The sequence below is a fragment of the Oryzias latipes genome, chromosome 12 (genome assembly GCF_002234675.1).
Source record: "Oryzias latipes chromosome 12, ASM223467v1".
NCBI classification, from domain to species: domain Eukaryota; kingdom Metazoa; phylum Chordata; class Actinopteri; order Beloniformes; family Adrianichthyidae; genus Oryzias; species Oryzias latipes.
In genome coordinates, this window is record NC_019870.2 from 25462325 (window position 1) to 25475539 (window position 13215).

Here is a 13215-nt window from a genome sequence, read left to right on the forward strand (position 1 = left end):
TGTTGGTCATCAAGAATCTGTGTTTCAGTGAGAAGGACCGCGTGATGCAGGTGAACGCCATCCCCATGGAAGGGGTGGCCCACTCCTTTGCTGTGAACACCCTCAGAAAGTGCGGCAAAGTTGCCAAAATTGTGAGTTTATCCTCTGAATTTCTTCTAAGCAATTCTGGAGCTTAAAAATGCAGTAATTTCTGATTTTCCGCTGACATTTAGATCGTCAAGAGGCCCAAGAAGGTTCCGGTTACTGTGGTGAACCGCCCCCCCTCCCCTGATGACAGAGTCTTCAACAACGACTACAATGATGATTACAACTACGAGCCTGACCGCCGCAGCACGCACAGCGGCGCACGCGACCACAGTCAGGAGCGGGGAGGCTACGTGGATTCTGGCTACCAAACCCGTGAGCGCGACTACAACCGGCAGGAGCGCGGCAGGAACCTCGAGAGAGATCTGAGTCCAGACCGCCGGGCCCGCAGGGATGGCAGCAGAGGTCGCACTTTGGACCGCAGCCCCGATCGCCGCTACAGCCCCGATCGCCGCTACAGCCCCGATCGCCGCTACAGGAGTGAGCACGTGCTCGACCGCGACCCCAGCCCAGACCGCCGCTACCGCAGCGAGCGCACTCTCGACCGGGATTACAGCCCAGACCGCCGCTACCGCAGCGAGCGCGCTCTCGACCGAGATTACAGCCCTGATCGGCGCTATAGGAGAGACAGCCCAGGACCGGTCCGTGGGCGTGATCCCAGCTTCGAGCGCAATCCCAGGAAGCTTGATGAGCCCATTAGAAAAAGCAGGGACCGCCTGGACCGCTCCCCCTCGCCCGCGGCCCCACCCATCCCACTTCCGCGCCCCGCCCGTGACCTGGAGCCTCTGGAGAAACCTGTGAACGTGCTGCTGCTGAAGAACCACCCCAACGAAGGTGAGGGGGTGACCCACTCAGTGCTGGTCTTACGTTTTGTTCTGGTGGAAACATTTTCAAGAAATGTCAGCTGAGCTACATCAGCAAAACTCTCCACCATGTGAGATCAGAAAACTGCTGCTAAAATGGAAAAATCCCAGAAGAAATCCCACTGAATGTAATGTTTGCTTTGAGTCGGCACAGAAAAGTATGTTCTCTTCCAGAGTATGGTCTTCGTCTGGGCAGCCAGCTCTTCATCAAAGAGATGACCAGCACCGGACTCGCCGGCAGAGACGGGAACCTGAAGGAGGGCGACATCATCCTGAAGGTGCTTTGGCCAAATCCAACCGTCTGCACCAGCGAGTGTGTCGGGTGTTACATCTCACGTGTCTCCTTCAGATTAACGGGACGGTGACGGAGAACCTGTCTCTGAGCGACGCCGGGAAGCTGATCGAGAAGTCCCGCGGAAAGCTGCAGCTGGTGGTGCAGCGGGACCGGCGGCAGGTGCTGATCCGAATCCCGCCCATGGTCGACAGCGACTCGGAGCTCGATGGTGAGAGACAGTCCAAACAGAAAGGCAGAAGGACCTATCTGGTGTGAAAGCACACTGTGCAAGTGGCTGACATCATCATCATCATCATCATCACCACCTCCATCTTCCTCTTCATATAGAAAGCCCAGTGCATGTGAAGTTCATTCTTAAACCAGCTTTGTTGCCATGACAATGTTGTATCTGTCAATCCAGTAATTGAATAAAGCTTTTGCTCACATCCACTTTAGTCGTACGCAAACATTATTTCATGTTCTGCAGAGCAGTACTAACACCAGACATCCACTAACCGTCATCAGGCCCCGCCTCATCGCACTCGCTCCTTTATACCTGGTTTTAAAGTCACATGACCAGATGGCACGCCGCCATTGGTCAAAACCAATCTAGATAAGTGGTGTGAGTTTTTGTTTGTTACGGGAGGGGGGGGATGGCCCTAAGACTTATGACCCACTTTAGTTCCGTGTGTGTGTGTGTGTGTGTGTGTGCACGTGTCTTCATGTGTGAAAATGTGCACTCGCCTGCAGCAGGGTGATCTAATCCCCTTCATAATCCTGCTGTTGCAGAATTTCATTGTCGCTGCAGAAGCTCCAAACCTTTTTCTTTTTCGTCCGAGCTTCAGAACATCCTGGAGTCGTGTGTTCACAGGGTTGATGCTAATCATTTAGCTGAGCCCCTGGCTTTAGAAGGCAACGCGTCTAAATCTTGATCATTCCTCTACATCCTCCAGGAGGGGGCGTTTGTGTCTGGTATCGCCCCCAGTAGACAATTTTCCAAATTTCCCATAGATCCAACCCTCTCCCAAAGCAGTTTGGAGTGTCTGTAACCAGAACACGCGTGTGAAGACACTGGCTTGTCTGAAGGGAGGTCACAACTTTCATCCTGTGTGTCGTGTTTTGCAGATATCTCAGAGATCGAGTCGAACCGCTCTTACTCTCCACAGGATGACAGACGAGGCCACCCCTCCGACCTCTCCTCCCACTCTTCCAATGAGAGGCTTAGAGACAAACCCAGGTACGCAGCCTTGAAGGCCACATTTCGGTGGCTGTCGGAGCTCGTCGTAATACAAGCTCCGCTTAAACTGAAACGGTGATTCCGAAATGTGGCTCTTTACTTCGCAGAGGCCTCTCCTCTGGTAGTTTAGCGGTGTGACGATGCATTGCATGGATGTGTTGAGAAGCCCTGAAAGGCTGTAGGTGCCTGAATGTAGCCTTCTCAGTCATTGACTTTGTGGTTTCTGCCCTTCCCTAAAAAGATTCTCCATTTTTAACTTTGACTGTTTAACCCAATAAAACCCACACCCATTGTCCCCCCCAAAAAAGCTAATTATGTGGGACAAAGTAGACTACAGAACACATTTCTGATGTTCTTCTGGTACACTGATGTCACCAAAGGTTCTTATGGGTTAAAGAGATTTAGTTTTGTTAGGATAACGCTCCCTGGTCGCCCAAAAGATTAATATTTTGTGCCCAAACGATATTTTTTTATTCCAAGCAGCTGACAGAGTGATTCTGAGACAGACCAGAGTGCATCATGGGTAAAGTTTACGTGTATATCTTTTCCACAAAAGCCAGGAATCAAACTACCAACTTTGGCCTTTAGAAGTCAAACGTCTAACAGCGATGACGGTTAATCCTCAGTTGTTGCAGAATCATGATGGACGTTTACAGGAAACGGCGTTCAGGCCGGAAGAGTTTTTCATCTGGGGTATCAAGTAAAGCAAAGCTTTACTTTAGTTGGAAATTCCTGAGCAGAATGAAACTCGATGAGCTGATTCGTTCTCTGAACCTTCAGAGGATCATGTCGAGTTGGAAGAAACTCTTGGTCAAAGAAACTCCTCTCCACGAGCTGCTGGAGGAACCAGCTGCTTTGCACAGCCTCTCAATACTCACCTGTTGCTTTTCTCAAACTATGGCAGACGATTGTCAAGGACAGATCCAAGATTGCTCCCAGGTGCAGGAAGAGAACTGTTTCCGTTTTCTCTTTAATGGAGGGGCTGCAACAAAAAAGTCAGGGCCCTTTTTTTTTTTTTAAATAAATCCTCCAGAGCTGCTGGATCAAAGTCCAAATGATCTCATAAAATACAGAACAGACATTACTGCACATTTCATACAGCTGCCTCCAACACTTCATCAACTGTGCAAATGAAAACGTTTAAATAAAGCTGCTAAAGTGAAATCATAAATCCACCGTTTCAAGTTTGAACTGCTTACAATCATAACAGTCAGTTTTATGCATTTTCGTAGTTGTGCTTCAAAAATACCAATATTTATTTAAAATACATTAGATTATGTACAGTGGGGGAAAAACTTTCTGTTTGTAGTTTGGTCTCTAATTTTCACCGTTGATAAACTACAACTATCAAAGACGGAATGTAAAATAAAAATCCAGCAGATAACATTGTTTGATTTTTAAAGAATTTATTTGTGTAATGATGCAGAAAAGTATTTATCTCCTAAAAACTAGCAAGATTTGTGTCCCTCACAGACGAGTTACTTCTTCTTTAAGAAGCTCTTCTATCCTCCACTGGTTACCTGTATTAATGTCACCTGTTTGAACTGGTTATCGGTATAAAACACACCCGACCGCACCCTTCAGACTACACCATGACCAAGACCAAAGAGCTGTCGAAGGACACCAGGGACAAGCGTGTAGACCTGAACGAGACTGGGAAGAACCAATCTACAATAAGCAGCAGCTTGCAGAGAAACTGTCAACTGTTATAAAATGGAAGATCACTGACGATCTCGCTCTACATGGAGCTTCCTGAAATATCTCACCCAGCAGGGAAGAAAAGATCTAGAGAACGGTGAGGAAACGGTCCAGAACTATGCGGAGGGCCTGATCAATGATCTGAAAAGAGCTGGGACCACAGTGACAAAGGTTACTATGGTAACACGCAATGTCGTCATGGATTCAAGTCCTGCAGTTCTCCAATGGTCCCCTTGCTTAAGCCAGGCCGGACTAAAGTTCTCCAGAAACCATCTGGATGACACAGAAGAGGATTGGGAAATGAGTCAGATGGAACCAAAATGTAAACCAAACTCCAAGTCTTTATTCTTAACTGTAAAAAGAACAACAACAAAACAATGAGAGGACCACTGCTGCTCTGTCTTTACGTCAGAGTAAATTTGAGACACTTCACATAAAGTTATGGACGACTCCTTCGCTCTTCCGTTTTTTTTTTCTTTTCTTTTTTCAACAAACATCGTGCCATTACGGGTTTAATACTTTCCTTTAGAACATGCCGGACATCTAATGCTAGAAATTCATTAACTGTGACAAACAGGTGGACAAAAGGGGTGGTACTGCTGTGTGCGGCACATTTTGTCGTCTCAGAAATATAATCTGGAGTTTAAGGTGTAAAAACTGGATTTCCTGATTTTACACAGATGCATGTTCTTGCTTGGTTTCTTTTTCGCTCTTTAGTTATTTATTCCAAGCAGCAGTGGATGCAGTTTGTTTTTTTAATAGATATATAGCAGGGGGATTTTTTTTTAGTGCTGCATCAGAGAAAAGCTTCACGAACAAAAGTCGTAATGATCGGATTTTCAGCTAATTGCCCCCTAAGTCATGGACTGTTTACCTGACAAGGAGTCTGCTAAAAAACAAACAAAAAAACGGTGAGTTTTTTACAACATGATTTAAAAAAATCTTTGTTTAAGCCAAGTAGAAAGTGGGGAATAAATGGTTTGATTTTTAAGAATGTTCTGTGTTTATGTTAACCAAAAATGAACATAAATATTAAAGTTAATTTTGCATAAAGCCACTAATTTTAAGGGTTAGATAGAATCAGGTTCTAGACTCGTAATACCGCTTTTAACCTAAGCCTTAGTGTTGGAGGCTTTTAAATAGTTCATTTTACTTGTTTAAAAAGTTGTGATTATGATTTTAATCCTGAATTAAGTTTCTGTTTTTCAGTGGTTGATTTGTTTTCGTGTTTAAAGATCTCCAAACCTAAGCATTTATTTTGAAAAGCAGCTCGTACCGTCTTCACCTTAACTTCCTGTGAAGATTTTAGTCTTGGCTTAAAGGTCGCCTGAAACACAGATGCTAGCTGACTGAAAACAAGCAAATTGACAAAATGTCTTTGATTGATTTTTAATTCTAGTTTTAGCTTGATGAATTTTTCTAATGTAAACTCGTAAAATGAATCTTGTTGGAAGTTATTTTTAGAGGAGGCTGTATATCAAAGCATTGTAACTGTTTTAATGGAGCAGAAGAAACCGTCATGATGATAATTCTCCATGTACGGATCTGATCTGCTTCAGACCCGCTTCGTTGTGCACGTTGTCTCTTCTAAATTCTTTCTTGGTGTATTCACCAGAGAGGACCCCCCCAGCAGGCTTGCCAAGATGGGTGCTTTACCAACCCCGTTTCGAGGTTTAGACAGAGCTGCTGAAGACACGTCCTCTTTGAAGGCTGAGAGGGAGGAGCCTCGATCAGAGACGCCACCAGGTAAACCTGTTCCTCTGAGTTTCAAACCCTGAGGGAATGGTGTTTGGGGGGGGGGTTAAACCTGCTTGTCCTGTCTCCAGCTGTGGTCCCCAGAGTCCACGCCCCTCCAAAGGTGCCGCTGAAGCCGAGTGCAGAGGACCTGGAGGTTTACGGGTGAGTGTCAGGAATGCCATGGTTTCAGGGAGATTCCTGCTGTGGAGTCTCATTCTGAAAGCGTTTCACGCAGGCCCAACACCATGATGGTGCTGTTCAAGAAGGGAGACAGCGTTGGCCTGAGGCTGGCGGGGGGGAACGACGTGGGCATCTTCATCGCTGGCGTTCAGGAGGACAGCCCGGCGGACCAGGAGGGTCTACGCACTGGAGATCAGATCATGAAGGTACCCATGCTTTTATTCTGTTGCAAACCTCAACGTGCTTCACTTGCTCTCTGAAACTTTAACTGTTTGATTGGAAAATACAGTCTTTGTGAGTCACAATGCTGTGTTTCTATTAAATGTTATTTTGAAATCAGGTGAACAGCATGGACTTTCGAGGAATAGTGCGTGAAGACGCTGTCCTCTACCTCCTTGAGATTCCCAAAGGAGAGGACGTAACCATCCTCGCTCAGAGCAAGCCTGACAGTAACGAACTGCAGCACAATAGGAAGGAACTCTGTGCCAAAACGACAGTCGGAAACAAACGCCTCTCTTTTCTTCTCCTTCAGTTTACAAGGACATCTTAGCCTCCGGCCGAGGAGACTCCTTCTTCATCCGAACCCACTTTGAGTATGAGAAGGAAGCTCCACAGAGCCTCCCGTTCTCCAGAGGAGAGATCTTGAAAGTGACGGACACACTCTACGACGGCAAGCTGGGTCACTGGCTCGCTATCCGAACGGACAAAAACAACCAGCTGCAGGATAAAGGCATCATCCCTAACAAGAGCAGGTGTGTGTGTGGGAGGGGCTGTAGGAAAGATGTGCACGCTGTGTCAGCACGCCCCTTCATTCTGGGCCAGAGTACATGTGAGCCCAAAGCGTGCCTCGTCTGGTTACCGTGGTCGTTTTCATTCTGGGCTGCAGGAAACTTGTCCTGCTTGCAAAGAAGCATCAAAAGCATCCGGATGTTCTGTGGAGGTCATAGGTCGTCTGACATTACTGTGACATGAGGGCACTATAAGCTACCACAGCTCACTCCGTAGAAGAGGGCAGATGCAACAATGCCATTATAAACAGTCTTTAAAATCTACTTTTTTGAGCTTCTAAGTTTATTATAATTTTCATGCCTCACAAAGAAAAAACCAAAGCGGTAATTTGATCCACTCACACATTTCTAAGCTTCCTCTAAATACCTGTGGGTTCTCACATTGAAAATGAGGGAACAGCCCCTTCCAGGAAGAGTCTGTGCTGCCAGCTCCGCCCCCAGGCTAACGCACACACCCGCTTTTTCCGAAGCGGGTGTGTGGGGATCAGCAAAACGCTTTCCTTTCGTATGCACAATATGCACATCCGTCTTGCAAAGGTTTGGATGTTGTTTGTTTTCGTGGGCAAACGCAGACACACTGCCGAAGCCGACTCTAGGATGACATCATAAAATGGGCGGGACCCATAAGGAGCGAAAGGCGGAGCCTCAGAGGTCGAGTCGTCTTATTTCCGGGTAGCAAAATGAGCTGCGAAAATAACTCTTAAATCACAGGTAATAATATATTACTGACACATAAAAAATCTTATCATTATGTGGATATAGTTTTTTTTTGAAAGACTTCTAGCATGATATAGACTCTGTAAGAGGTCTGCAAACTCTAAAGGACATCCTCTGAGATCTCCATTCGCTTCTCTGGCAGCATTTTGTTGTTGCCAAGCAACAACAGCTGATGGTGTAAACATTGCACCAGGAGACGACTTTTGATCCCAGAAGTAATGGAAAATAGTCCAAGAAGGAGTAACAAGCACACCACAGCATTCAGTACGTGTAAAAAAATAATCATGATAAAAAGTCTGACCGTCAAAAAGAGGTTGATAAAAACACGTAAGCTAACACGGAGGCATGGTGACTGAGTGCCTGCTGTGGCAGCAGTTGGAAGATTTACAAATGAAGGGACATTGAATGAAATTATGGTCGCTCGTCCAAATCAAATGGTGTTTTAGCTGCAGGTGATATTGATGAATAAAACGGTAAACAGTGCCACCCCCACCCGCCGTCCCTACAGGAAGAGGAAGGTCTTCTTCTGGTTTTCAGTTAGACCTCCTCTGTTATTGAAAATGGGAACGTTGAAAATGGCCTAACAAGTTTGTGGCTGTCCGTCTCAGAGCCGAGCAGATGGCAAACGTCCAGAACAGCGCCCCGGCAGCCCCCGGCAACGACCGCGGGGACTTCTGGAGGCTGAGGGGTCAGAGAGCCGCCAAGAAGAAGGACATGCGCAAGAGCCGGGAGGACCTGAGCGCGACGCCGGTCACCACCAAGTTCCCCGCCTACGAGAGAGTGGTGTTACGCGAGGGTAAAGAAGCCGCTGCCGCTGAACCCTTTAGCTTCTCTCTTTTGATTTTGTTGCACTAATGCTCTGCTCTCGCTCCGTTTAGCCGGTTTCAGGAGACCTGTGGTCATTTTTGGACCCATTTCTGACGTAGTGAATGAAAAGCTGGCCTCAGACCTGCCTGAAGAGTTTGTCGTTGCCAGTGAGTGTCATCCCATCATGCACCTGTCAGCCTGCTGTACATCTGTCTGAAACAGGTCCTCATGTGTCCGTCGTCTTTCAGAAACGGAGCCCAAAGATGCCGGCACTGAGAAATCCTCTGGAGTTGTGCGGCTCAACACGATTCGTCAGATCATTGAAGAGGTTGAAAAACATCCCACTTTTTGAGAGCGCTGCAACTTTGTTGCACGTTTACTTGAAAAACTGTCGTAACCAAAGTTTAGGTCCTTAGAATTTCACAATAATTTCTTATTATTATCACATCTTGTTAAAATCATTGGAGTCGTATGTATTCCTGCAGAGCTGTACAGATGGAGTAAAGTGCTGGAAAAACCTTAAAATTTCAGTTTGACAGCTTTCAGATGTCCTTGAATCTGAATCCCATCCTTGCCGTTTCCTCAGGACCGACACGCCCTGCTGGACGTGACGCCAAAGGCCGTGGACACCCTGAACTACACGCAGTGGTATCCTATCGTCGTCTTCCTGAACCCAGACAGCAAGCAAGGAGTGAAGACCATGAGGAACCGCCTGGTGCCCGGATCCAGCCGAAGCTCCAAGAAGCTGTACGAGCAGGCCGTCCGGCTGAGGAAGACCTCCTCGCATCTCTTCACAGGTGAGCGACCCGTCAATGTTCAGCCGCCCTGAAATGAGTGAAACCGCCACTCATGTCTTGCCTTGTGCGACTGCAGCAACCATTGACCTGAACTCAGCCAACGACGCGTGGTACGGCAGCGTGAAGGATGAGATCCGGCAGCAGCAGGACAGAGCTGTGTGGGTGTCCGAGGCCAAGGTGAGGGCTCAGCAGCGGCACACGGATGCATCTTCTCTCAGCTTGAGAGATTGTGTGATTCCTATCTCCTTCTTGCTTGTTGTCCTCAGGTGGATGGTTCAGAGGAGGTCCTGGATCTCCAGGACGACCGTATGTCCTACCTGTCTGCCATGGGTACAGACTACCTCAGCATGGACAGCCGGCTGGCCAGCGACTATGAGGACACCGCAGATGAAGGCGGGGCTTACACCGACAACGAGCTGGACGAGACGATGGACGAGCCGCAGCCCGTGTCGGCCATCGGTCGATCCTCGGAGCCCGTGCTGCGAGACGAGGTGCGTCCGTCTGAGGAGACGCCACTTCCTGGCTGCTCCCGCCCGTCTTCTAACTGTTGGTGTCGTGTCTGAGCAGAAGTCCCATCCTGAAGCCCGACCCCGCGTGAGGAGCACAAGCAACAGAGACCGGGAGCCCAGCCCTCCTCCGTCGTTTATCCCAGAACCCCCAAAGGTGAGAACTTTCTGTCTTCCAAACATTTCTATTGCAGTTGTGCGAGAGACCTGTAGAGGCGGGAATCCGAGAAGAGAACGCTTCCATTGATGCCAACACTAAAAAGCCAATTTTACACTCAAATTAACAGCCTCATTTTTTCTGTTGATGACAACTTTGGGAGGCTTCCTTTCACAGTTGCTTCCTCTTTCAGGTACGCACGCAGACTCGCAGTGACTCCACTCGCAGCGAGTCTCAGTCCAGCAGCACCATCAGCAGCGACGCCGCGGTAGGCTACAAGCCCCTCCCCCCGCCCGTGGCCCTGAAGCCCTCCCTCGCACGCGTGCCGGCAGAGGATCCAAGCCCGGCCAGGGTCGAGGAGGATCCCGCCACCAAGTCCTTCTTGGGCAAGGTTAGAACGGCAGGAGGGCAAAAACGGAGCCGTGCTGCAGAACTGTTCTCGTCAAATGACCTGGAGGTTTTTCCGTCTCTTCTGTCTGACTCAGTGAAATCTGTCTTTCTTTTCCCTCCTTTGCTTCTTTGCTCCGGTGTAACGTAGACAATGGGTGAGCAGGTAACCGCACGTCTGCCTCACCATGCGTGCTGCACTTCTCCTCATCGTCAGCCCTCTGCTGTCTTCATCCCTCATGTGAACCGTGCCATCTGGACGTGTTTCCGTTCAGAGCCGAGCGTCCGCTAACAGGGCTCTGTCTTCCTGCAGATCAAAGCCTTTGAGAAGATGGACCACCTGGCACGAGCTCAGAGGCTGCTGGAGCTGCAGGAGGCTGAGAACGCTCGGGTCAGTCCCCTTTCTGTGTTCACGCTCGGACGAGTTCACACTGAAGATGCGGGGGGTTCACCACATTTCTCTGCATTCACACTGAACGGCTGCGTCCTGATCTGAGCTCCAAAGGCCTCCAGCAGCTGCAGAAGGAGAACCAGTTCTGATCTGGTTCAGGGTTCAGGGGGCGAACAAGACTTTAGGGTCCAGGAGAGATGATACTTTGACCTCTACCATCACCAAGTATGAGTGAATGAATAATGGACACTTTGGAAGCACTTTGAGCGCAGATAATTCCAATCCATTATTATTATTATTTTAGACGTTAGAAATTTCACACATCAATCAAGTCGTCTCAGTTTGGTTGGAAGCATGTCCAAAGTCCGGCCCACAGACTCAAACAATGTGGCTTACGTAAACATGGCTGCATTTTACCTCTATGACGTCCACCAGTTTAAGTCTTAAATTTCCCGCCATCATAATGCCGGCGGCCTGTGATGTCATACATCTTTTTACGGCTTTGGCAGGAGTAGAAAATCCTCGACTTTTCAAATATTTCATGGTTTGTCACTGCAGAGGCCGACCTGAACCAACCTCACTGCTGCTGAACGTTTTCCCATTCAGTTTGATCCAAACAACATCCTGCTTCGACGCCATTAACGTCTGCACTTCTGAATAACAGAAATGTTGTGTCACTGCTCCGAATGTTTTCAAATGAAAACAATTCAGCATTTTTGAAACCCAAGCTTTGTTCAACACTAGAGGACCTCAAGGTCACATTTGGCCGCTGGTTTTTATTTATTTTTCCATCTTTCAACACTCAACACCAAATCTCACTGGTTTGATCATTAATTCTATTAAATTATTTTACTGTTATTCTTTAGTTTAAACTATAATTAGTATTTTTTGCCTTAATATTTATAGTTTAAAATAAAATTCCTGTATATATTGGAATAACTTTTTATTCAATGTGGACATCAAAACTAACTTTATATGATGTGTACAGAAATGTATTTGCATTTATTGATAATAGTCTGGCTGGAAAGTTGTCCCTCCAACATATTCACCTTTCTAAACCCCCCCCCCCCCCCCCCCCCCCCCTCCGCAACACACACAAATTTTTATTTACACAATACTACACACTCACTGTTTTGTTTCTTCAGCAGACTTCTGGCAGGTTTTGTTTAAAAACCCAGCTTGACATTGGTTTATAAAATGGCTCGAGCAAAACCTCCACAGAAAAATAAACTGCATCCACTGCTGGCCGGTCGGTGTAAAGATCCTAAGTGTTGCTCTAAAACGTTTGACACAGCTCAGTGATTCCACTCAGTAGTGTAGAATCTTCTGCTGATCGGGGCTCTCGTAGAAACTGGATTCCGGGCCGGTGCCTCTGACGCGGCGGCGTCCGGCCCGAGGCTTGTTGAGCGTACATCCAGTAGATCAGGGCCGAGCTGCCAAGGCGATTCCTGCCGGTGGGCTTCTTGAAGGTGAAGGTGTCATGAGCTGTTTGTTCTCCTGCTCTGCTCTGACATTTCTGGGTCTGCTCTCTCTGTAGTTGGAGATCGCACAGAGGCATCCCGACATCTACGCAGTCCCGGTGAAACTCCCCAAACCCAACTTGAACCGTCCTCAGCCGATCGGGTGAGAGCGCCAAAAGGCTCAGACGAGGAAGGTTCTTCCTGGTCTGGAGCTAAACTGACGGACGGCTGCTGTTCTGGTGCTTTCCAGGTCCAACGCTGAGCCGCAGACTCCATTCCGGCCGCCGTACTCTGAGACCCGGGGACCCGAGGACGCCAAGAGAGCGTTCTATGCCCCCCAGAAGTACAAAGATACGGAGCTGTGAGGGTCCAAGCCAGGAAGTGACGTCATTACTGCACCTGCAGCCCCAGTTACAGACTTTTGGTTGTTTCAGACACTGCGATGCACCGACCTGCTGACTTTTGACAAAGTGATGTTCTGCTGTAAATATTTCTGTCTGTGAGATGTAGCTTTCCTTGATCTTAACAAGACCGTCGCGTCACAGACACGACAACAGTTTTTCCCCAAAACGATTCGCCAGAAAGGATTCATGGCTCCTCTCCTGAAAGTGACGGGAAAAACTGCACGTGTGCAGACACCCTGACCTCAGTTGTAAGCCCCGCCCCCAGCGCATTTTTGTCCGTCAAACCCCCAGGAATCAGTCGTGGCGTTGTGGGGTCCTCCCTGCACAGAGGAGTGGGGGGGGGGGGGGGGGGGTCAGGTCTCTAAGGTGTGGTGGAGCTGCTGCTTCGTGGTTCCTGTTAAAATGTGGGTCGCAAAACACTGCCAAGTGCCTTGCAGCTCCTTTGGCGTCCCGGAATCGAGCCTGTGGAGTCCGGGGCTGTGCGGCGTGGAGGAGGCGAGTCCCGCTGTTTGTAGGGAGGGGGCCACACGCGTTCACACTGGAATCTTTCTGCTCGATGCATCTGAGCTGCTGGGTTTGATAACTGCCACAATCACACCTTTATTTTTCTACTGAATATGCAGACGCTGTACACGTGCTGACAATCATGGTAAAGAGCTGGTAGTGTGTGATTTCTGTCTTTTCACCTCTCACTTTCTAATAAATCTCACTTTTTTACACTCCTCTGC

At 48.2% G+C, this 13215-nt stretch overlaps 1 protein-coding gene across 7 annotated transcripts in view; it reads left to right on the plus strand.

Annotated features, from left to right (window-relative positions):
* The window catches only part of tjp2 (tight junction protein 2), a 47733-nt gene extending 34524 nt beyond the window's left edge, over positions 1-13209 (plus strand). For 5 of the 7 annotated variants that reach the window (XM_023961030.1, XM_023961031.1, XM_023961026.1 and 2 more), the window contains 22 exons: positions 29-131; positions 213-918; positions 1122-1225; positions 1297-1450; positions 2347-2458; positions 5772-5902; positions 5983-6055; positions 6129-6279; positions 6414-6522; positions 6606-6825; positions 8187-8374; positions 8457-8552; positions 8634-8713; positions 8972-9182; positions 9259-9359; positions 9449-9673; positions 9750-9845; positions 10039-10236; positions 10384-10398; positions 10546-10623; positions 12161-12246; positions 12334-13209. In XM_023961030.1, coding sequence (XP_023816798.1) covers positions 29-131; positions 213-918; positions 1122-1225; positions 1297-1450; positions 2347-2458; positions 5772-5902; positions 5983-6055; positions 6129-6279; positions 6414-6522; positions 6606-6825; positions 8187-8374; positions 8457-8552; positions 8634-8713; positions 8972-9182; positions 9259-9359; positions 9449-9673; positions 9750-9845; positions 10039-10236; positions 10384-10398; positions 10546-10623; positions 12161-12246; positions 12334-12448 — 3352 coding nt within the window. In that variant the 3' untranslated portion in view covers positions 12449-13209. Of the gene's footprint in view, positions 1-28; positions 132-212; positions 919-1121; positions 1226-1296; positions 1451-2346; positions 2459-5771; positions 5903-5982; positions 6056-6128; positions 6280-6413; positions 6523-6605; positions 6826-8186; positions 8375-8456; positions 8553-8633; positions 8714-8971; positions 9183-9258; positions 9360-9448; positions 9674-9749; positions 9846-10038; positions 10237-10383; positions 10399-10545; positions 10624-12160; positions 12247-12333 lie in introns of those variants that run through there. The other 2 variants (XR_002874335.1, XM_023961027.1) reach the window with 2 other exon arrangements.
* Positions 13210-13215: the final 6 nt, after the last annotated feature.